Source organism: Lagopus muta, chromosome 9 (assembly GCF_023343835.1).
Source record: "Lagopus muta isolate bLagMut1 chromosome 9, bLagMut1 primary, whole genome shotgun sequence".
Classification (NCBI taxonomy): Eukaryota; Metazoa; Chordata; class Aves; order Galliformes; family Phasianidae; genus Lagopus; species Lagopus muta.
Window position 1 is genome coordinate 21,199,827 of NC_064441.1, and position 21,937 is coordinate 21,221,763.

The 21,937-nt window shown below is 43.8% G+C and overlaps 1 protein-coding gene and 1 long non-coding RNA gene across 5 annotated transcripts in view; one reads left to right on the forward strand and one right to left on the reverse strand.

Annotated features, from left to right (window-relative positions):
- The window catches only part of MYO7B (myosin VIIB), a 50,014-nt gene that overhangs the window by 11,142 nt on the left and 16,935 nt on the right, over positions 1-21,937 (forward strand). Inside the window, exons 10-32 of the mRNA XM_048955352.1 lie at positions 721-797; positions 1,119-1,238; positions 1,458-1,600; positions 3,053-3,263; positions 4,265-4,400; positions 4,680-4,840; positions 7,081-7,218; positions 8,109-8,261; positions 8,781-8,879; positions 9,411-9,505; positions 10,757-10,841; positions 12,136-12,264; positions 12,939-13,046; positions 13,266-13,445; positions 14,723-14,932; positions 15,742-15,906; positions 16,177-16,257; positions 16,686-16,813; positions 17,474-17,600; positions 18,610-18,729; positions 19,609-19,782; positions 20,733-20,960; positions 21,366-21,533. Coding sequence (XP_048811309.1) covers positions 721-797; positions 1,119-1,238; positions 1,458-1,600; positions 3,053-3,263; positions 4,265-4,400; positions 4,680-4,840; positions 7,081-7,218; positions 8,109-8,261; positions 8,781-8,879; positions 9,411-9,505; positions 10,757-10,841; positions 12,136-12,264; positions 12,939-13,046; positions 13,266-13,445; positions 14,723-14,932; positions 15,742-15,906; positions 16,177-16,257; positions 16,686-16,813; positions 17,474-17,600; positions 18,610-18,729; positions 19,609-19,782; positions 20,733-20,960; positions 21,366-21,533 — 3,236 coding nt within the window. The remainder of the gene's footprint in view (positions 1-720; positions 798-1,118; positions 1,239-1,457; positions 1,601-3,052; positions 3,264-4,264; positions 4,401-4,679; positions 4,841-7,080; positions 7,219-8,108; positions 8,262-8,780; positions 8,880-9,410; positions 9,506-10,756; positions 10,842-12,135; positions 12,265-12,938; positions 13,047-13,265; positions 13,446-14,722; positions 14,933-15,741; positions 15,907-16,176; positions 16,258-16,685; positions 16,814-17,473; positions 17,601-18,609; positions 18,730-19,608; positions 19,783-20,732; positions 20,961-21,365; positions 21,534-21,937) is intronic.
- Positions 3,295-11,037, reverse strand: LOC125697775 (uncharacterized). Of its 4 annotated transcripts, none has more exons than XR_007378922.1 (3): positions 10,985-11,037; positions 5,399-5,514; positions 3,295-3,598 (listed from the first exon to the last, which is right to left on the reverse strand). It is a non-coding gene; the product is annotated as an uncharacterized LOC125697775 (long non-coding RNA). The 4 variants fall into 4 exon arrangements; XR_007378920.1 differs by having other exon boundaries at positions 3,295-4,131; XR_007378921.1 differs by having other exon boundaries at positions 3,295-4,131; positions 10,981-11,018.

Consider the following 21,937-nt stretch of genomic DNA (forward strand, 5'->3'; position numbering starts at 1 on the left):
AGACCCTTATCACACAGCCTGAATCACCAGATAATATAATGCCATGCTGCATATACTGACTGTAGTGCTATGTAAGTCAGAGGACAGGGGAGCAACTGAGCCATGCTTTCTGTGGAGATGATAGCTGTCATTGTCCTGCTGGGTACTGTGAACACTCAGCTGCGTAAATGCAGTTCTGATAAGGCAAAGACAGTCTGATAACACCCATCAGTAGGACAGCAGGAGCTCTCATATTTTAGAAGAGAACTCTTCTCTGTGTGATGCAGTGGTGCCAGGTGGGTTTTTTGGGGTAATGCTGGCTGCTAAAATGAAGTATCTCCTATACGAAGGAAGATTGTTATCTAGGCAACCTTTTTTGTCTACGTTTCCCACCAGCTAGATACAAGACAGGAAATGTTTTCAGAAAAAAATCTGAAGTCAGATAAAACTCCAGATCCCCAGTAGCTACAGTTTATAATTAATAATCCTGTCAGCTTTGCTGCTATTTGTAGTTAAAATAAAACAATTAAAACAATGTTCTGGAGTTGTGAGGACCCTGTATGTGCCAGGATCCCTAGGTAAAATTAGAAACTTCCTTAGTAAAATCTTCAAATGCAGGAGCTTCATCAGGCAAATTACTACTTTGTCACATTCCTGGAGATACAAGCTTACAGAAATATGGCTGCACAGCTCCCAACCACAACAGAAATGTTTCACCATGAAAATGATTTCTTATTCCAGCGGCTGTGTATGACAACTTGGACTGCTCTGATGTGATGGATTCACCACACTTTTCAATTGCAACCAAACTGCTTGAGGTAGTAAACTCTTATCTTTTCCTGCTTGTTCCTTTCTTCATCCATGCTCCCTGAGCACACTGACAAAGCACGTCTCTGTGGAGCATTTATGTAGTGAAGCACATAGAAAGGGCATTTCCTGTTCTTTCTGCTGATACTCAAGTGCTGCTATTGCAGATATCTTTCTGAGCCAGGAGATCCTTCAGTCTTGGGCAGCAGAATGCTCTCTTGAGTGCTGCTCTACAAGCAGTTTGTCAAAGCCCTCCTTCCAGAGGCAGACTTTCTTTGCTGGATCTCTTTTCTCTACCTGGGATGACCAAGTTGCCATGACTGTTCTTCCAGGTGGACTACAGTGAACTTCAGAACAGCCTCACAAACCTCTCCATCATTGTCCGAGGAGAAAGTGTGTCCAGGCCCTTGAATGTGGCCCAAGCTGCAGACGGGAGGGACGCCTTTGTGAAGGTACTGGTTCTTACATCTGCTCTATTTGAAGTCTGGGGATGCTTTCAGAGCTGTCTGTCTTATCAGTTAAAGTGCCTTTTGTGATAAATGTGCATCCAGATGGCCTGGTTCCCTCTTGGTCTTCAGGCATAATTTGACATCATTGTTTCAACACAACAGGAAGCAGAGAGATTTGTCCAAAGACTGTAATGATGAGCTCTCACTTTAATTTCTCCTCAGGGTATATATGGACGGATTTTCCTCTGGATAGTGAACAAGATCAACTCAGCCATTTTTAACCCAACTTCTCAGAAGCCTAAAAATACACGTCAATCCATTGGGTTGTTGGATATTTTTGGGTTCGAAAACTTTAGCAACAACAGGTAAGAGGCTCTGGATTCATTTGCACTGGGGTGCTGAAAAGCAGTTGATGTAAATTGAAAAAGTGAAAAAAAAAACCCAAGCAAATTTCCTTTCATTATTATTGTCATGCCTAGAAAAGCAGTGAAATTTCCATCACTAAGTTTCCCCACTGACAAATACCGTTCTTCTTTAGTCTTGGTCACATTTCTGCTTTCTCCTTCAGCTTTCACTGTGGTGCAGCCATTGCACATGTCTATTTCAGAACCTCAGGAATTTGCTCAGGGAAGATGTCTATGAAGCTGCTATGAGCCAGCAGCCACGAAGAGCAGATACATGTTCCCCTTGCTCCATGGCATTTTAACAAGACCTCTTGGGATGCTTCTGTACATAGCATAAAGGAGTCTGTGTTTTGATTCTCATTTCAGCTATGCTTCTGTTTCGCTCAGTGTTCCCCCATCACTCTTTGGGAACTACTTAATTTCTCTGCTTTTAAGGACAGGTCAGCAAAACACCTGGTCTGCATACCACTGTTACCTCTTGTACTGATGTTTTCAGTCCCAGAGCACCATTTCTATATGCCCTTCTCTACAGAGGCATCAGTTCTCTGTTTTATGGTGCCATATCATCAGTACTCCACAATCATACACAGTCTGCAGTCTACAAGCCTTTGGGACCAGAGTAGGGAAACTTTCTCCATCATGGGGCACCATCAACATGTGAGCAGTGTTGAGGCTGGTATGCTACTGTCAGTGAAGCATGTAGTAAACGACTGCGACAAACAGTGTAATTCATGTCACTCCATTTCCCTCCACCTTTGTCAACTCCTCCTTGATAAATCAATAAAATGTTCCACTTTTTTCATTCTTTCTAAATTCTGCATGGCAACCTTTTCCAATCCATTGCAACAGATGCACCTTGCTTGCATTCAGCAAGATAATATTCCTCACTGACTTTTAGAACATAATCTGCTCAGACCATCCTACATTTTTAATGTTCTTTCCTATTACTTTATGCTATCCCCAAAGGCTGCAGTCCACATGGGGCCTCACTGGCACACATTGTGCCACAGCAATTACCAGGTAATGAAACTCACATGCAGTTTTAAGGATTAACTGATAAAAGAAGTGGTAATGCCATTGCAAGTAAAAACTGATTATACACTCACCCAGACATGCTATTTTCACAGTTGTATGTTCCCCTTTCTCTCTAGAGTTCCTTGAAACAGTTCGTCCCTTGCTTAACCAGCAACACTAAGTCAACAGTTGGCTCTTTTTGCTCATCTTTATTAGAGCAGAAAATGCATCTCTCATGTTCCTAAGACAACACACAGTGGTGATGATCATTAACATGGAGTATAACAGTAGTTTATCTGGAAAAGTATTAAATATGGACAATAAACAAATGCCATAGAGCAGTGCAGCACTGGCCAAGGTCCAGGAATGACCATGGGTTCCCATCTTGTCCCCTTACAGCTTTGAGCAGCTCTGCATTAACATTGCAAATGAACACCTTCAGCAGTTCTTTGTGCACCATGTCTTCAAGCTGGAGCAAGAGGAATACCTTGCAGAGCACATTACCTGGAATAACATTGACTTCACTGACAATCGCCAGGCTCTGGAAGTCATTGCACTCAAGCCCATGAATATTATCTCCCTCATTGATGAGGAGAGCAAGTTCCCAAAGGTAACTTTCTGGTTTCGTCTGTAATATTTGACTTTGAGCACAGCACATCAACAATGCTTTACACACAGAAAAGTGCAGAGGAGGCTTTCAGAGACATTGTGAGAGTCAATACCCCTTTTAATTTGCTAAATGAATACTTTCACTGCCAGAGTGTGCTGTTCCTATTACCTCACTGCCTTAAAACTCAGAGTTGTACCAGATGGAGAAGGAAGGAGACACAATAATTGAAGTGGCTTTTTAGGAAATGTATGGATTTGCATATTAAGTACTGTTTTGCTGTTGGTCTGGGCTGCACCTTCCTCTTTCTTCTCTTGGATGACAGTCACAGTTGAGCTCTGCAATCGTGAAAAAAATGTCATTCTACAAAGGGCAGGCATCTCCAACAGAAGAACAGAAAAAGTAGCATCTGATCTCAAACATAGCTGCTGTACATTTCCATGACAAGGGTAAGCAGGGCTGTCAGTACAGGAATCAGATGGCAGCATCAGCTTATCCAGGAAAGCAAGCTTCTGCCTCAGCTCACCTGTAGTCCTCAGGCAGCAATTTAAGAGGCTTGTGTACAGAGAGCTTTCTCCTTTCTTTCCTGAGAAGAGGGTGGTCTCAACTGTATGTCCTGTGATCAGGAGAAAAGTCTCTTCCATGATTCCCAGGGTATGTGGCTTCTCAGATAGCACAGCACTACCCTACGATGGGCAAGTGAGCAGAACTACCCTCACATGCCTCCCACGGGGATGAGGATGTGATGGCACCAGCTGGTTGCTGGCCTGTAGAAGTCACAGTCCATGCTGGGTATCTGCTTTGGGCTGCCTTCTGGGGATCTCTGAGTCTTGTACCAGTAGGGCAATGAAAGCAGGTCCTGTGTTCCTACCTGGTTACTTCACAAACAAGGGGCAGAATTTAAGCCTTTGTTATCTTGAAGCACCTTATGCGTTTGTTTGCTGGGCAGTCTTATATTGTAATAGAGAATCTACTTAACTGTCCTTTTCTGTATTTGTTTCTAGGGCACAGATGCCACCATGCTTATCAAAATCAATTCCCTCCATGGAAAAAGCAGAGTCTATATCCCACCTAAGAGTGACCATGACACCAAGTTTGGCATTAACCACTTTGCTGGGGCTGTCTTTTATGAATCAAAAGGTGAGCCTTTCTTGGCTGGGTGTGGAAGGTGAAGAGAAGAACATCATTTGCCATGGCTTTATGGCACTTCAGAGTAGTGTTGATCTGTAATTTCTCAAGATAAGAGTTTAAAACATTCAGGTTTATTTTGCTGAAGTCAGGAGGTCAAGAGGATTACTGTAAACTAATCATCAAGTTACTGTAGATGACGTGGATTTTAGCTTGGCAGAGTTGCATTACAGCCAGCAGGCTGCAGAGATGACAAGCTGTTCTTTCTTTTTTTTTTTTTCCATCCTATAGATTTCTTAGAGAAAAACAGGGACACACTGAGTGCTAATGTAATGCAAGTGGTTCATTCCTCCAAAAATAAATTCCTGAAGGAGATTTTCCAGGTGGAAACAACCCCAACTAGTCTGGGACGTGGGACTATCCGGCATTTTGGAACTGACCAGGCCTACAAGGTTGGCTTACTGACACTGTGATGCAGAACCAGTTAACTTCCCTACTATAATGCTCTGCCTGTTCTTGACCTTCACTTTCTATTGTACTGTTTCTGCACATGCCTTCCCCTTTCATTTCTTCAAAGGATTCTGGAGGAAAAGTTAGGAGAGTCCTGGCCTTTCCCTTCTTGCAGAGTGGCTGGCTAGCACAAAGAGCAAACAGCTGTGCTGTCACAGAAGGCCACTCCATCTCCCATAGACAGTCTCACAACTTGCACATTGCTGCAGTGTTAGCTCTCCCACCATGCTCAGAGCCTTTGTGACAAAGTTGCTGGTGGCTAATTGTCACAGAAACATCAGTGCCTGGAGGTGTCAGGAGCCCCACTGAAGTGCAGTGGTCTGGAAATGCTGTGGGCTGGAGTTCAGGCTCTCTGCCTTGCTGCAGTTCTCACTTATCTTTAATTGTGAGCCCTTAACCATGCAGCATCACTATTGGGTGAAGGTACTTTTGCTCTTAGTTTTTATATCTCTCTGCTTCCTTCTCAGAGTAGAGGGTGAACAGTTAACTTGTTGACTCACCTGTTATCTCCCTGTTCTCCTGGCATTTTTTTTTGATCCTGTTCTCTCTTCCTCAGTCTCTAGCCCAATGTGGCTTTCTGCTGTCCAGAACATCTGGCTATGGACAGGTAAAAGATCTGTGGGAGAAAAAAGAAGTAGTACCAGATACAACACAGAGATGGCATAGCATCTATTAAACATCATGAGTAACTTAAGATTAAATATCAGGCCTATCTATTTTGGTCTGATGGGTTTTTCTCTTTAAATAAGGTTGTGTTATTGGGGGAAAAAAAGTTTCCTTAGGAGAACATTTAGAAAGTAGAGCAGCGTGAAAAGAAAAGAGTTACTAAATGTGGATACCATCCACAAAAAGTCACCACCACCCCAGCAACAAGTGCCACCTAACAGTGTCGTTTCTAGAGGCAGGCAGTGAGGCTGGGAGGGCTGGGCTTCAGCCTTCTGAGACCATCCCATTGATTTAGTGGTACAGCAGAAAAGCCCCTGGGGTCTGGGAGTGCAAACTGCTTTTGGCACTAATGCAGTTTAAACACCCATATGATGTTATCGTATCTACTTCAAACAGATGTTTGCTAGGCCTAAAAAGCATCACAGCTGCTATTCCCAGGAGCTACTTTGCAAGGCATGAGTGTTTGGTCGCTGGAGGGCAGCATTGGCACACAGCTGAGAGCAGAAGGTGGCAGCTCAGGCGTTGAAAAGGGCACTTTAAATGTAAGAACCTGCAGAATGAGGGACTGTAAAGATCATTAAAGTAACGAGAGCCACTGGGATTAAAATTTATCTGGAGTGGGAAAAACAAACAAACAAGCGGGGAAAAAACCCCGACAACCTGAGCTAAAACAAAACAAAAAGTTGTATTGTGCTGTAATGACTCCAAGCTCATAGGAAGACTGTCAGAAAAAAGCCAGTGGATTCTTTTTGTTACTTGGAATCTGCACTGCTCTCACTGTAATTTAATACACCCTTAAAGACAGGAGCAGTCAAGGCCTGTTGTGATAATGTTTGGAAGAGGAAAAAGGTGGAACTGTGCTTGCAGGGAAGCTGGGGAAGTCAGGAGATAATTGCAGCCAAGTGCAATCCTTCTGGGCTTACACTAGTGCAGCTGGGGCAGAATTCAGCCCAGAAGCTGTGAGACATAAAGCATTGCATCTGCAGGCAAAAATAAAGCAGCTTTTACATTATCCTCCAGTAGAAGTTTGCCTTTCACTACTTACTGTAGTGTCAATGAGCAGGGAAACCACCCTAAAGGTTAAAGAAAGAGCTGTTGTGAATCCTTAGCAGCGCTAGCTAGCTATGAGCTGGCAGCAAACTGCCTGCCTGCTCGAGAGGCTATTTTTGGGAGTGGCAGTTTCCTGCCAAACTTTCAGGCATGCATCTGTGAATAATAGCTTGGCACCCAAGCTCTACACAAGGCAGTCTTGGTTAGAAGAGACAGGCCTATATGGGCTCCTGTGGGTTGAATTTTTTCCTCCACAGCCAGCCCTACTGCTAGAACTTATGCCCAAGTAGCGCTGGGCTATCACTGAGGTTGTAAGATGCAGATGGCAGATTTAGCTCCCTTGTAGGTAAATAACATTTCCTGGCTGTTGTGTGGTACCATTACCTAGGACAGAAATAGGAAGCTTTATTAACTGGCCCTCTGGTGATGAACAATGTAGCAGACAGCATGTGCTTACTCTTCCCAGGGCCTGGATACCACCAAACGGCTCTCTACTCTGGGAGGACAGTTCAAGCAGTCCCTGGAAAAGCTAATGAAAATTCTTGCTCAGTGCCAGCCATACTTCATCCGCTGCATCAAACCCAACGACTACAAGAAACCTCTGGTAATGATTTAACAACATAAGGTCTTGTTTTCCTTAAACTTTTTGATGAGAAAAAGCTGTCAGTTGTGGTGTAGGATTTTCTATCTGTACTTCAGACAAGAACTGGAGCACGAGGTATTACTGCAATGAAAAGGGCAGTATGATATAGCAAGGTTCATTTATAAAATCACCTGTAAATCCATCCTAGAGTGATGGGTGGCCAAAAGAGCACTGGGAGCTGCTGTAGAAGCCATTCTTGTAACCAAAGACCCAGAGAGTTTCCAGCCCCCAGCAAGGGGACAAATAGAAACTGAGATCCAGCAATGACTATACCATGAAATAGCTTGAGAGAGATGAAGAAAGCTGTGGGTGAGAAGGATGATACAGCTGGATTTGACACCGCAGAAGAAGCTCACGTTTGCCATTAAAATGTTTGGCTGGGTCTTGGGGGATCAAAACCCAGTTGTTTGTTGTTGGTCGAGTGACTTAATCATTTTTAAAGTTGTGCATGTGGATTAGTGAGCCTATTTTTAATCTACATTACAAGAAACTTACAGCAGTCATGCTGTGCTAAGCCCAAAGGAAGTAAGTTTCTGTTGCAGTTTCTTGCACCTGCAAAACAATATGATCATTCACCTGAAATTACATTTATAGAATTGAAGACAGTTGCTAAAGCCAGTCAGAACTTAATAGATTTTTTTCTGCCACCAAACACACGTGAAGACTCTTTAAAGTGGCATGTTTATGCCCATAGCTAATTAATCTGGGACACTGAAACAAGAGCACAATTAAGAAGAGCTTAGCAGCCCGTTTTGCAGCTCTCTGAGTTCTCAGGATAAGAGATGGGTCCTGAGGAACGTTGCATGTGCAGCCTCTTTCTGCACTAACTCCTTGTCTGCTCTCTTTTACAGCTGTTTGACCGGGAGCTGTGTATCAAACAGCTGCGATACTCAGGGATGATGGAGACCATCAGGATCAGGAAAGCTGGCTACCCAGTTCGTTACACCTTCGAGGAGTTCTTTGAGAGATACAGAGTCCTCCTGCCGCAGTCTGCTCTAGAAGCGGTGTGTTAGCACGTGCTTGCTTTAAGCACATCTAACTCTTCCTTATGAGGTGTTAGGTCTTTCCCATTGGATAAAGTTCTTAGATTACTGCTGGCATAACAGAGAGAGCTGTCATCACTGGAATGGTAGCTAAATACTGAGAACCTCACTTGGATCTCAGCCAGAAGTAGAGTGCTGTTAGGTCCAGCTACCCTGGACTTGCTCCACATAGACACTCCAGGCAGGGTGGCATTACTACTACCCTCAAGTTGTTTGTTTTTCTGCAATCACACACTTCTGACATAGTCAGAATTGACAATTTCCTGTCATTTTAACTCTGGAATGCTTCACCAAGCACTGATATTCCTCCTTTTCTTGACCATTTGAGCTTTCATTCATTATCCTGTTGGCCCAGAGGTCTGTCAGACCTCATCTGTTTGCATTCTTTGCTCTTTGAAATGCAGGACCATAGGTTCCTTACATAGTACAGCCACTCTGTTTCCAAACAAGCCCTAACATAATGATGCTTTTGCACATCAGGTGAAGAATGATGCTCGACAATGCTGTGTCAGAATCTCTGAAGCAGTGCTGGGCAAAGATGAAAGCTGGCAGGCTGGAAAGACAAAAATGTTCCTTAAAGTAAGTAAAAAGAACAGTTTGTCTCTTCTCTGAAGAACTGGGCACTTCACCATAAAGCTTGACCTGTCAGCACAAGAGCGGTGACCTAGAAGGACTGGGTTCTCTCAGAGGTCTCTCTTGAAACTCAGACTGGATCTGTGTCCTCGAAGACAATGCAATTTGATGGACACAAGCTTGGTGTATGAAGGGGCTTTTCCCATTCTCCAGTGGTGTAGCTCGAACAGCAGAGTGTGATGCATTGGACTCTGCTCAAGTCCAGAGCATTAAAAAAAAATAACTGCATACCAGCATGTTGTCACAGAGAACTTCCTTGCCCTAAGCAAGGTAAAAAACATCCCTTATTTAGGCAAATTTTGTGCTTGTTCATTGCTACTGCCAGACACTGGGTGGTGCACACTCTTTCTACTGCAGATTGCACATTTGAATCCCACCTTGCCACACCGATTCTGCACCTCTTTCAGAACTTGTGTCCAGTTTTCAGGAGTTGTGGGGATGTTTGTTCAGCTGTATATCAATGTTTTCTTTTAACAGGATTATCATGATACAATATTGGAGTTGGAACGACAGAAAATACTCACAGATAAGGTTGTTCTTATCCAGAAGGTGATGAGAGGTTTCAAGGACAGGTCAGTGATGTTAAAGAAGGGAATTTGATTAGGTTTGAAGCACTAACATTTGCACTGTTCTTTAACATCCTCACTGAAACGTTTCTGGTTATATCAGTCCTACCTTCCACTGGCCCTGGATTCTATGCTCATCATGTAACAGTGCATCGATGCAAGTTTTGCACAAAGATTCTGTTCCAGTTTATTATAATTATGCTTTTCAAAATGCAGGATTGCTGCACGTGCAGCTGAGAGGAAGGGTTGGAAGGAAGATTTGCACTTAATATTCATAGCAAACAGCATAGATACCTTATGAGGTATCTGGAAAACAGGAAGTTTGTGTGCAATCTGTTCTTTCCAGAGCTACAAGAACCTTCTTTTGTAGGATACTTCTTTAATATAAGACATAGAAAAAAAATAGGAAAGAGAAAACTAAAGTAAGAGGAAACTACCTAGTCCTCCACCTTGACAAAGATGCACAACTCTTGTTTGGCTTGAAATATTCTCAAAATGGACACTTAGTTACTGACAAAAAAAATAGTTGTCCTCAATAAATGCTTTATGTCATGATCTGTATTTATTAATATTAGAATATTAATATTATTAATTTTTGTGCCACCCAATCAGAACCATAATATAAGACTAACCGCTGGTTTGATTTAAACATGTTCTTAACAGTGGAGAAGCAGTTGCTGAATAGTTGCTTAAGGTCAAAGTCAGATTACTGATACTTTTATCTCATCCTTTCTACTTGCAAATTGATAACAAAACAAATGTGAAAGCTCTCACTTTGAGAGCTCAGCTGATTCATGGTGCTGCTTCACCTCCAGAATGAGCTGAGCTCACATGGAATTCCCCAGGGGCTGTGTTATATAAAGGTCCAGCAAAACAGCCTCTTCTCACAGCTCCATCAGCCTGGAGAAGGCATAAGACAACAAAACGCTTTCAGTGAGGATAATCTCATTGCATATGGTATAAAGTAACTGAACAGGCTTTGTGCTGCAGTGTAATACCTTGCCTGCATTACTCAGAAGCAGGAGGTACAGCCCTTGCTGAGCTTCAGACTTGCCCTAGCAAGATGTCTACTAATGACAGAGCTAGTTAGTGTAGCTTTTGTTCTCCTGACTCCAGTATTCCTACTCAGCAGCAATGGCTGAGATCAGAGTGTAGAAATCCCAGAAACAGAGAAAACCCACCAGCCTTACTCTTTATTCTTACCATATGAAGCAGCAGAGATAACCTATTGCTTCTTACCTCATCTGTTTGCAATAGGAAGCAGTTTCTGAAACAGAGAAAGTCTGCCATATCTATCCAAGCAGCTTGGCGAGGCTACTGCTGCCGGAAGGATTTCAGGATGGTAAGAAGCACGTGTGTGTGTGTGTGTGTGTGTGTGTGTAACAACCAGAGAGATCAGCACGGCAGATTGTTGATACAGGAGATATAATGACAGAGGGACTAGAGCAATGGAAAGGTGTTTTGCAAAGCAAAGCACTCACCCACCTCTGAAGATTGATGCTCACAAGGAAAACTCCAGAAGGGAAAGATCTCCAACCAGAGAGCCTTCCCTAGTGGCAGTCAGCCCTTAAATGGGGCCTAAGAGAGGTGCAGCCAGGTTCCACCCCTTCCAGTCACACAGCTGAATTGCCTTCACCTGTGCTCCTAGGGACGACCAGGTCCTTTCCCCAGGTGTTCAATCAGTGAGTCAGGCTGGGACCCAACAATTACAATACAGTGTGTGTGTATTTATATCATGCCTTGCCAGGCTGAGGGGAGTAGAGAGTATTAAAATATTCACAAATTAAGAGGAGAGAAGCAAAGTGGCAGGGTACAAGAAAATGAATTGTTGGGTCCAAGGAGGACTCTGGAGCATCTCATGGCTTCCTGAGCCCGTGATGTTTCTGCTTACTGGTGAAATAGTAACACAACTAACCTCTGGCAGGCCTGGCTCCAGCATCCTGGCACCCCAGTGCTGCCACACTTCTGTTCCAAGGCTGGCATTTGTGCATCACTGACAAGCTGCAATCAAAGGGTCTTCCACAACTGTTAGAGCAAAACTGGGAATCTGTAACAGAAAATAACAGCATATCAATCTCTCTCTTTCAGTTATTTTTTTATTTTTAATAATGGCTGAATTTGTTTAGACTGACATTTTTGTGGGTGAAAAAAGCTGGGACGTATTGGTGGTGCTCACATATTGTGTGTTTCTGTGAGAGAAATTATTAATATATAGAACCTCCCATTCATAAAGAGCAAGAGGAGAAACTGCCAGTTTCAGTCAGGAATGTTTTCTATTTTGCATCAGTGACCCAGTCCCTGTCTGAAGATAGGATCTATTTCTGACTCCACCTTTCCCAAGGCTATGCCCTGTTTGTTTTTTCCCCATCCACTTGGTTTAGTTTCTGCTCTCTTTTTCCCCTTGTCATCAGCTCAGGCTAATCCCTAGAACGGGTCCTCAAGTGCACACTCTCTCACATGATTTTAAAGGCTGAACTGACAGAAATCAAAGTATTCCCTTGGCTGGCAGTATTCCCTTAACCTCTCCCAATGTCTTTATCCAGCTGCAGAACTTTGTTGTCTTCTACTCATCTCACTGAACCCCAGACTCACTTGATTGAATCATGATCACTTCTTTTTTTCTCCACCTCCTACAGATTATGCTGGGCTTTGGGCGCCTGCAGGCCCTCTACCGGAGCCGGCAGCTTGCTAAGCAGTATGAAACAACCCGGGCACACATCATCAGGTTTCAGGCTGCATGCCGTGGCTATCTAATACGTCAAAAGGTAGCAGCACAGATGGAAGCTGTTTGTGTTATATACAGGCATATACAAGGGGCATGTTTGCTTGCCAAACTTCACAGGGGATGAAGAGGGGGGTATACGTACGTGTCCAGATATTTTGTCAACATGACATTGTTTCTATGAGGTTCTGAGGCATGATGACCCCTAAGTGTTGCCATAGCATAGCACCAGATGTGGATATTTATTTTGGAACGTTTTATTTTGAGGTACAAAAGCAGGTATGATCTTATTTACACGTTCTTCCTATGTTCATTTCCATGGATCGGAACCTCAGTGACAGAGCAGAAATGTTTTTGACAGAAGGGAGAATAAAAGGATAAAAATCATTCCTGCAAAGGAAGATTAATTTCTACAGCAAGGCCTGGTAATGACACTCAGGGAATCCTGATGTAGTGTATGTTGGTATGCACTACCAGATAAAGTCCTGTGCTTACTACCTTGGCTATCTATTGACATGGAAACTCTTGGCTGTGGTTTTCTTTCTATATTATATCTTGTACAAACAAGACAAAGCCAGTTAGCAGATCTCTGCCCGTGGCTCCTTCCCTAAATGGAATAGTCCCTGTTGGGATAAAACCCTGGTGTGGACAGCTTGCTAGTGGTGTAACTTGCTCAGCAGTTTTGAAAACAGTAACAGAATGGTTTTGTTCCTGCAGAACAAGGTCAAGCTGGAAGCAAGGAATATCCGCTTGGAAGAGGAGGAACGTCTCATTAGCATCCTTGGCCCAGTGAAAGCAAGGGAAGAAGCTGTGAGGTTAGAAAAGGTAGGTGTGTCAGCTAAAGAACAGTGAACATAATATGCTTTTGCTGTATAATTGCTAAGTGATGCAGTTCTTGAATATAGAACATTATTATTAATAGATCAACAGTCTACAAAGAAAGCTGTAGGAGCAAAGCACTTTGTAATTGTGTTTTATCCTCACACCCATTTCTTTTAGCAGAATGATGTTCCAATCATGCTTTATGAATTTCTATGTTTAAAGGAACACCTGGCTACTCTGGAAGAAAAGGAGGAGGAAGAAGAACAAAGGATGAATGATGATTTTGTCGACAGACACACAAATTATGATGTTATCAGTGACCAGGAGATGGTGGACAAAATTTTTGGGTTTTTACCTTCTATGATTGGAGGCCAAGAAGGACAGGCTCCTCTGGGCTTTGAGGTACAGTGGTCATGTTCATGTAAATCTAACAAATCTGTTAGAATTCCATCAGTGGTCAATTCTATTTACTGAACTGTACAGTCTCTTGGGGAACCTGCTTTCAGAAGTCAGTTCCCAAAGTTTTTTGCCATTGAGGGACTGTGTGTCGTCACACTTATTTCCTTATCCCAGTAGACCCCCACCAAATAATGCCATTCTGTTCATTCTGGCACCAGCTACATGATCTGCTTCTTGTGCTCTCACTGATTTTCCAGCTGGCACAAGCTGGAAGTTCATGACCTAAGTTACCTCATGTTCTGAAAAGCAACATTTGACTGACAGCTGAAGAACTGGCTGGACATCTACTATCTACTGCTGTCCATTTGGACAGATGGAGTAGGGAGAGTGGTTAGAATAGAATAGAATGGTCTGGGTTGGTGCAGGATGTGAGCAATAAGGCAGAACCTGCGTTTTGCAACCAGCAGTGTTCTTGGTCAGCTGAAGACCAAGGCAGGAGAATAAACTGAGTCCCAGTAGTCTGTTGGTGGTGGCTGAAAAATGGCTTTAGTGTTAGTTGGAAAGTACATAAAATATCAGATAAGAGAGAAAAAGATGCTTCTTACCATAGAATAACAGAATGGCTTAGGCTGGAAAGGACGTTAAAGATCATCTAGTTCCAACCCCCCTGCCATGAGGCTGGGGGCCCCATCCAAACTGGCTGCCCAAAGCCCCATCCAGCCTGGCCTTGAGCACCTCAGGGAAAGAGACATCCACAGTTTCTCTGGCAGCCTGTGCTCACCATCCTCTGAGTAAAAAATTTCCCTCACATCTCATCTAAATCTCTTTAAGTTTGAAATCATTCCCCTTGTCCTGTCACTTTCTGTCCATGAAGAAAGTCAATCTTCCTCCCATTTGTAAGTTCCCCTTTAAGTACTGTAAGGCTGCAATGAGGTCTCCCCAGAGCCTTCTCCAAGCTGAACAGGCTGAGCTCTCTCATCCTGTCTTCATAGGAGAGGTGCTTCAGCCATTTGATGATCTTTGTGGCCCTCCTTTGGACCTGCTTCAACATTTCTGCATCCCTCCTGCACTGGGGCTGATCACAGTACTCCAGATGGGGCCTCATGAGGGCAGAGCAGAGGAGACAATCCCCTCCTTCTCCCTGCTGCCACCCCACTGTTGGTGCAGCCCAGGGTACGGTTGGCCTTCCAGACTGCAGGTGCACACTGCTGGCTCATGCCCAGGTTTTTGTCCACCAGAACCCCCAAGTCAAGTCCTTTTCTTCCTCGTGTTCTGTACAGGATTTGGAAACAAAGCCCAGCAAGCTGGAAGAAGTAGACCTGGACATGATTCCTATGAGCGTGGAGCTAGAAGAGGAAGCAGATGGCTTGGAAGACTACACCTTCCCAAAGTTTGCAGCTACTTATTTCCAGGGGTCATCTACGCATACGCACATCCGGAAACCACTGCGGCACCCCTTACTCTACCATGACGACAAGGACAACGTCCTGGTATCTTGCTCCTTGTTGATCAACCTGCTCCCCTCACCTCAGGCACAGTCCTAGGAGCCAGAGACTTTAGAGCCAAGCAGATACTCCTAATCACTTGTATGAAAATAGTTGTTCACATCAGCATTTTGTGGTGCTTTGCAAGCAGATGCCTGCCTTTGCACATAGATGCCTGCCTAGCACAAGATCTTTGGTCGCCTTTAGTCTGAGCACTCTGAGGCTTACAGTGACTTCTTCAGATGCCCTTGGGTCCAAAAGTGGACAGAGGAAGCATCAGAGCTTGCCTAACTCTCTGCTCTTGTGAGGGTTGCTGCTCTGTGAGCTAGGAGTGGACAGGCAACCTGGGCCTCCAGATTTTCCTGTTGAATCACAGATGGTGAAGAAGGGGAGGTTTTTTTGATGCTAAGCAGCCTTGTAGAATGCTGCAAAAAGCTTTGCTTACTATTTCTGGGTGTCAGGGCTCCTGGAAGAGCTTGCAGCACTGCTTCTCTGTCCAGGTGGGTAAAGGCAGAGTGCTGTTCAGCAAGTTTCTCTTTTTCACTCCAGCCACAGCACACCTATGAAGTGCCAGTAAAGAGGAGTGCTGAGAGCTGAGCAACCACAGAGCATATCTGATATTCTCACTAGAGCTGCACCCTCTTGCTGAGAGTGTTGTGTATATTGCTCATGTGGTTGGACAAGAAAGTAAACTTCAGGTGTGAACGGCAGGAGGATACAGGGATTAACAGCCTGAACTGGGTAAAAGAAGGAAGAAATAGTGTGAGGCATTTTGTGTACTTGGCAGGGTCTGACTGTGCCTCCTGTCTCTGCAGGCTTCTCTAGTTGTGTGGGTTATCATCCTGAGGTTCATGGGGGACCTACCAGAGCCAACAATGTTTGCCAAGAACGCCACCAGGAGCGGTTCTGTGATGACACAGATATATGACACACTTGGCAGGAAAAATCAAGTCCAGTTCAAGAATGACAGCCCAGATATGGTGAGATGATCAAGCTATGCTTGTATTTTCATATACTTTCCCTGGTTTCTATGCTGTTCTACTGAGACAGAAAAGCTGAGGAACCTTTGCATGCTGCTGTACTTGAAACAGCAGAATTGCAAAAGGATGCAGGGTCAGTCCCAGGAGGACAACACAGCTCCTTCTGGCCAGAAAGGGCAAAACAAAAACTTCTCCATTTGTCTATCTTTCCTTTCTCCATGAATAGTTCTTGCTGTGCATAATTTCCTATATTTGCAATATTTGTTGTAGAGAGCAAGCAAAAAGGATAACAAGATTTCCAAGAGCATCTCTTCCCTGAAGCTGAAACGGTCCTCCAAGTTGACAGGGAAGGTAAGAACTAGCAATAAATGGCCCTTCAGTCTCTTTGCCTGGAGCTTCATCCAATGTGCACTGATGCTCATTCTCTGGCAGATTCACTTCAACCCTTACTGCTGGAGAGGGTGAACAGTTTATGACTGTGAATTGTTGATATTACAGAACAGTTTACCCAGAGCCCTGAGTAGACTGAACCACCGTGTGCTTAGGGCTGTACAGGACGTACCAAAATGTTTTCCTAGCCAGTAATAATAGTGCAGTAACACTGTATTTTAGGAGTTAGATTGTGTGGGGAGTAAGATCTGTTCCTGACTGCCATTGCTCTCAGTGGGAACAGTTTTAGCCAGAATGACTGAGAAGGAATGTCTCTTATTTCCATCACAGCTGCCTGGTAAGAGGGAAGGTTTCTAGAGCACTCAAGAGCTCTGACTGGTTTCTTTCAGGTGACAGACCAGCTGAAAAGTGGAGAAGAGGGTTTCCATGAGGACAGCTCAATCTCTGAGAGACCCATGTCCAACCTAGAAAAAGTGCACTTCATCATTGGCAATGCAATTCTGCGCCCTGCCATCAGGTAAGAAACTTGCACTTCCTTTCTAGGATGAAGCACTCATTACGTCAAGGAAATCCCCCTTCCTAAATCCCTGGGGCACTTTTCTAGTGCTGGAAATGTCCCTTTTTATCTCTGAAGATTCCCAACTGAAAGTCCAAACCAAACGCTATAGCTGAGACCATAAGCCAAATACCATTTACATCTGAGGCCTCTCTCCATTGTTTCCTCAGTGTCCTAAAGGTATGAAATGAAGCAGGATGCCCCCCCTCCTCCTTATCCCCAAACCCACACATGCACTGACAGACAGGAGCCATGAGACACAAGCCCCATACTGTGGAGAGCTTAGAGCCAGCTTCACACAAGGGAGACAGCAGTGCTATCTGGCATCTGGATGAAGCAGGAACTGTTGTCCCCACCCAGCTCCCTGGCTTGTCACAGCAGGAATTCCAGCACGGGAACTGAACTTGAACTGGTTGAGTAACCAGGGGCAGAGGACAATAGGCTTACATTGAGCCTTTTCCTACCAACAATAACAGCCAGTTATTTCCAGCTGTACACTACAGGTGGTATCCTAGTTATTGTAGCTAAATCTAGCTCAGATCTACTTCTTTCTATCAAGCTTGCAATGGAAATGTCTATTTCTACCATCGTTATCTTTTGCTTCCACGTGTTTTATTACAGAGATGAGATTTATTGCCAGATTTGCAAACAACTCACTGAAAACAGCAGCAGGAGCAGCTATGCTCGAGGCTGGATACTTCTGTCACTTTGCCTTGGTTGTTTCCCCCCTTCAGACACGTTTGTGAAGGTACATTATTCACCTTTCCTATAGCAGCGCAAATGCCTCAGCTGACCTGGTTTCTTTTGTTTTGCAATGTTTTGACACAAATAGGCACGTAAAACATCTGTCTGCCATAGCAGCTGCTGCTATGATTCAGTAGGAAGGGTCTCATCTCATATGTTTATCTTGTAATTTAAAGAAATTATCACTGTACTCAAATTATTTTTCATGACTTGCCGTGCAAGTTAGATACTGCAGTTGATACAGCTCTTATTGGAGATCTTTAAGAATCTAGCAAATGTTATCCTCTCCACTTCTGCTTTCCATCATTTTAAACCCATCTTTATTTACAAAACTAGTAATTAAGTATACTCAGAAGTCCAGTGTAAAATAACCCCACATATTTTATCAGTTCTTACCCTGTATCTCCAAGCCCCATAAAACTAAATAGATTTGGATTTGAGCTCCTTAATATATATTTTAATACCTTAATTTCTAAATTTAGATGGATAAATCCACCTCACCACAGAAAAACAAACAGTGGAACCAAATTGACATCAGCCCCATAAGCATACAGAGTCCATAGATATCCCTGAATCTTTATTTATTCAGTACCCTTGCTCAAATGATCAATGCTCAAACTGCTCAAAAAGCAACATGCTGCCAGGTGGACACAGCTTGCAACAAACCAGACACAAATCAAAGACGTATTTCAACACCAGTCTTTCACCAAAGTGTGAGCTGTGCAGAATTCATGGAACACTTGACTTCCTCCAGTTCTCTTTTTCTAAATCAATACCTTCACAAATATTCTTAATCATAAAAATAACCAGTGACTGACCCATGATTGCACTAAGTACAGATCAAATATGTAAATATAAGTCACATCATCCAAGGTATTGAAGCCATACAAACTCTAAAAGCTCAGTTTCTCCAGTCTTTCTTTTCCAAAGATCATTCTGAGCCAGTCTATTAGCTAAAAAAGGTTTCTAGTGTTTTATGTTCCCTAATTCATCCTTTTGCTCTGTGCATACAGTACCTACTGAATTTCATCCACAATGGACCCTCAGGCTATGCACCATATTGTGCTGAACGTCTAAGACGTACCTATGTCAATGGAGCAAGGACTGAACCTCCAAGCTGGCTGGAACTTCAGGTAACTTTTCTTTTTGCTTAATTCTATTGATCTGGGTCATTTTATGCTAGACTGCATTTACTGACCTATGCTAACAGATCTTTCTAAGTCCAATCATGGACACATGGGGTTTGAAGACAGCTTTGTTAGTCTGCGCAGCTTCTTAGAAATGGCTCTTCTGGCTGTTCCATTAACCTAAACCCCATGGAAGACATAAGTAAGAGCTGCAGCTGTGATTTGCACACATTCAGGAGCTCCAGACCATAACAATTTACTATGGGAAACTCTGCCCACCATTTTTGGAAGGAACTGAGCAGGGCGTATGCTTTTGGAATGGGGAGAGGAAGTGTGAATGATAGCTAGGGTTACATTGCCCTGCCCCTTCCTGTAAATGTCAGCCTTACTACTGGGAATTGGAACTCATGTATACTCACATATTTATTTAAATTATCACATATATTATTTAAATATACATACTCACATATGTAAATGAAGATCTCAGTTCTATTCCTTCCTAAATCTGGGTGACCCCATTGCCTACCGTGCATCCTCCTGGGCAAAAGACTTGCTGCAGTGCATCTCTCTGCTGCTGCACAAGAGGCTACACCCAGAAGTCGACATGCTAAAAAGGCCTCAGGAAGAATCTGTCAGTTCACTCTGAGTCCTGACTCGATCAGCTCCCCTGAGCTGTGGGGAGTTGGAAACTGGATTCCAGTGCTGCTCCAGGGACATCACTTATACTTAAGACTTGCTATAAGAAACTGTGAGCTTTGGAGGTTCACTGTGTTGACTAGGGTGAACGTACAGAGTATGGAACTCCTAAATGTAAATGCCTTCTTTGGTTTTTAAGAAAATAAGGTTTGCCCACAGTTGTTTCTCTTATTTACCTCTGGCTTGCAGGCAACAAAGCAGAAGAAACCCATTATGTTTAATGTCACCCTGATGAATGGCCAGAGCATCACTGTCCCTGCAGACTCTGCTTCCATTGCCAAAGAGATCTGTCAGTTCATAGCAGATAAAACCAAACTGAAGGATATCTTTGGTTTTTCACTCTACATTGCTGTGTTTGATAAGGTAAGGTGTAGAAAAGTAGAACTGAAGCTGTCTTCTCTTTCTGTAGACTTACTGCTGTGAGGACTACCTCTGATTCCTGGACATAGCCCTGTTCTTGTCCCAGAGTTTGAATCAAATCAGTTCTGAACACCAGCTGAATCCCAGGGCAGCGCAGTACTGTTCCTGCCCTGTTCTGGGATCCCACCCCTGCTGGCCATGCATGCAGCACTCAGAGCTGATGCAGTAGGGTGAAACTAGGAGGTCTCACACGATAGAGTGCCTGCTCAAAGATGGACTTCCCACCTGCACTGCTGAACACAACTTTCTTGTCCTGTGTCACAGTACTGCTGATGCAGTCCCTGCCACATGGCACATACACTGAAAGCTGTGGTTTTTGCCAGTGCTGCTATTATGAGCTCATGTGCTGGCATTTTAGCCTTTTTATTTTAAACAGTAATACTGGAGAACAGATGTACACAACAGGGTGACATCTTGACATCTCACTGAGGCTCCATTTTCAAAAAAAATAATAATAATAGTTCAGACATTATGGCTCTAGGCAACCTGATCCAGCTGTGGTGTCCCTGTTCATTGCAGTGGAGTTGGACTACATGGTCTTCAGATGTCCCTTCCAATTCTCAGGCTTCTACAATTCTCTGATCATTTTAGTTTAAATTACAGGAAGACTTGCATGGGGGATCCTTAAGGGGATATACAAGGGATGAGCAAAAGTACAAGGAGACAACCAGCAGACTGCAAATGTTGCAGCAATGCCTTTTTACCTTCCAACTAATTTTCCCCAGTAGCACCCCTACACATAAGAATACACGTAATTACCAAAGTGCAACTTCCACATCCTTCTACCCACCTTTTCAGATACTTATATTTTTGTGTTGGGAGCATTAGCTTTGCTGTCCTCCACTCAGATGCAATGCAGGCATGCCAGTAGATGCAGCGTCCCTTTGTTCCAGGTGTGGTCACTGGGAGGAGGACGGGATCATGTCCTGGATGCCATCTCTCAGTGTGAGCAGCTGGTGAAGGAGCGGGGCACACATGAACGCCACGCACCCTGGAGACTTTACTTTCGGAAGGAAATTTTCACCCCATGGCACAACTCCCAGGAGGATCCCGTCAGCACTGATCTCATTTACCACCAGGTCATTCGTGGGATCCGGTTTGGAGAATACCGCTGTGAGAAGGTGTGTCTCCTTATCCTCCTCTAGAGAGAGCAAACTGAATGAACATTTCCTGTGCATTTAAAAGCAAGAGGATGAACAAAGTTTCTAGCAGCTGTGCACAGCTCTTCCTTTCTATGGACAATTGCAGTCCAGGTGATTGTGCCAGCTGTCGCATGGCCAGCTGTAATAATTCTTTGCCTGCAACATTCAGTTCACATGACAGCAGGAGGCATGTTTCAGAGGGGCAGTTTGGGTCCTTTTAAAATATCTTTGCTAATAATCTCTTTGATGCTTTGATCCCTTATGCTGGGTGGCTGTCAAGAGTTATCCAGAAAAAAATGGAGAAAACTGCCTTCAAGCTTGAACAAGGTTAGCTGGGCTTTGTGACATCTTTCCAGCCCTTTTTTAATGGCTTAATTGTTTCAGGAGGAGGATTTGGTGGAGATAGGTGCCAAGTACTGTTACATCCAGTTTGGAGATACTATCCACAATGAGCTTGTGCAGAAAGTGCTCCATGACTGCATCCCAGTGAAACAGCTGAAGTCCAAGCCCCTGGAAAAGTGGGTGAGCCTTATCACCTACGCACATGCTAAGGTAAGAGATTTGTCTGGCACTGCTGGGGAACCACACTCAGTCACCAGCTTCTGCTTCCTTTGCCATTTCCATTGATGAATTGTCCATTGAGGGAAAGAAAAACCACCTCAGATTGCATATTCCAAATAGGAGTGGGAGCAAGGAGAACCTTTCCACTCACTCTTCCATACAGGGCTCAACAATGAGCCGGGATGAGTGACGTATATTTAAATGTCTGAATAAAGTCTCTTTTAATGGAGTCAAGACGGGCATGGGATGAAATACCATTTTAGTCTGGAAATAGCACCTGAATAATTGTTACGGCACCCAAAATGTGCTAGATTCTGATCAGTCAATGGAGATTTGAGGGAAATCTGGAATCCACATGCCTACAGGCAGCTTTAGCTGCATGAAGCTCTGTGCCT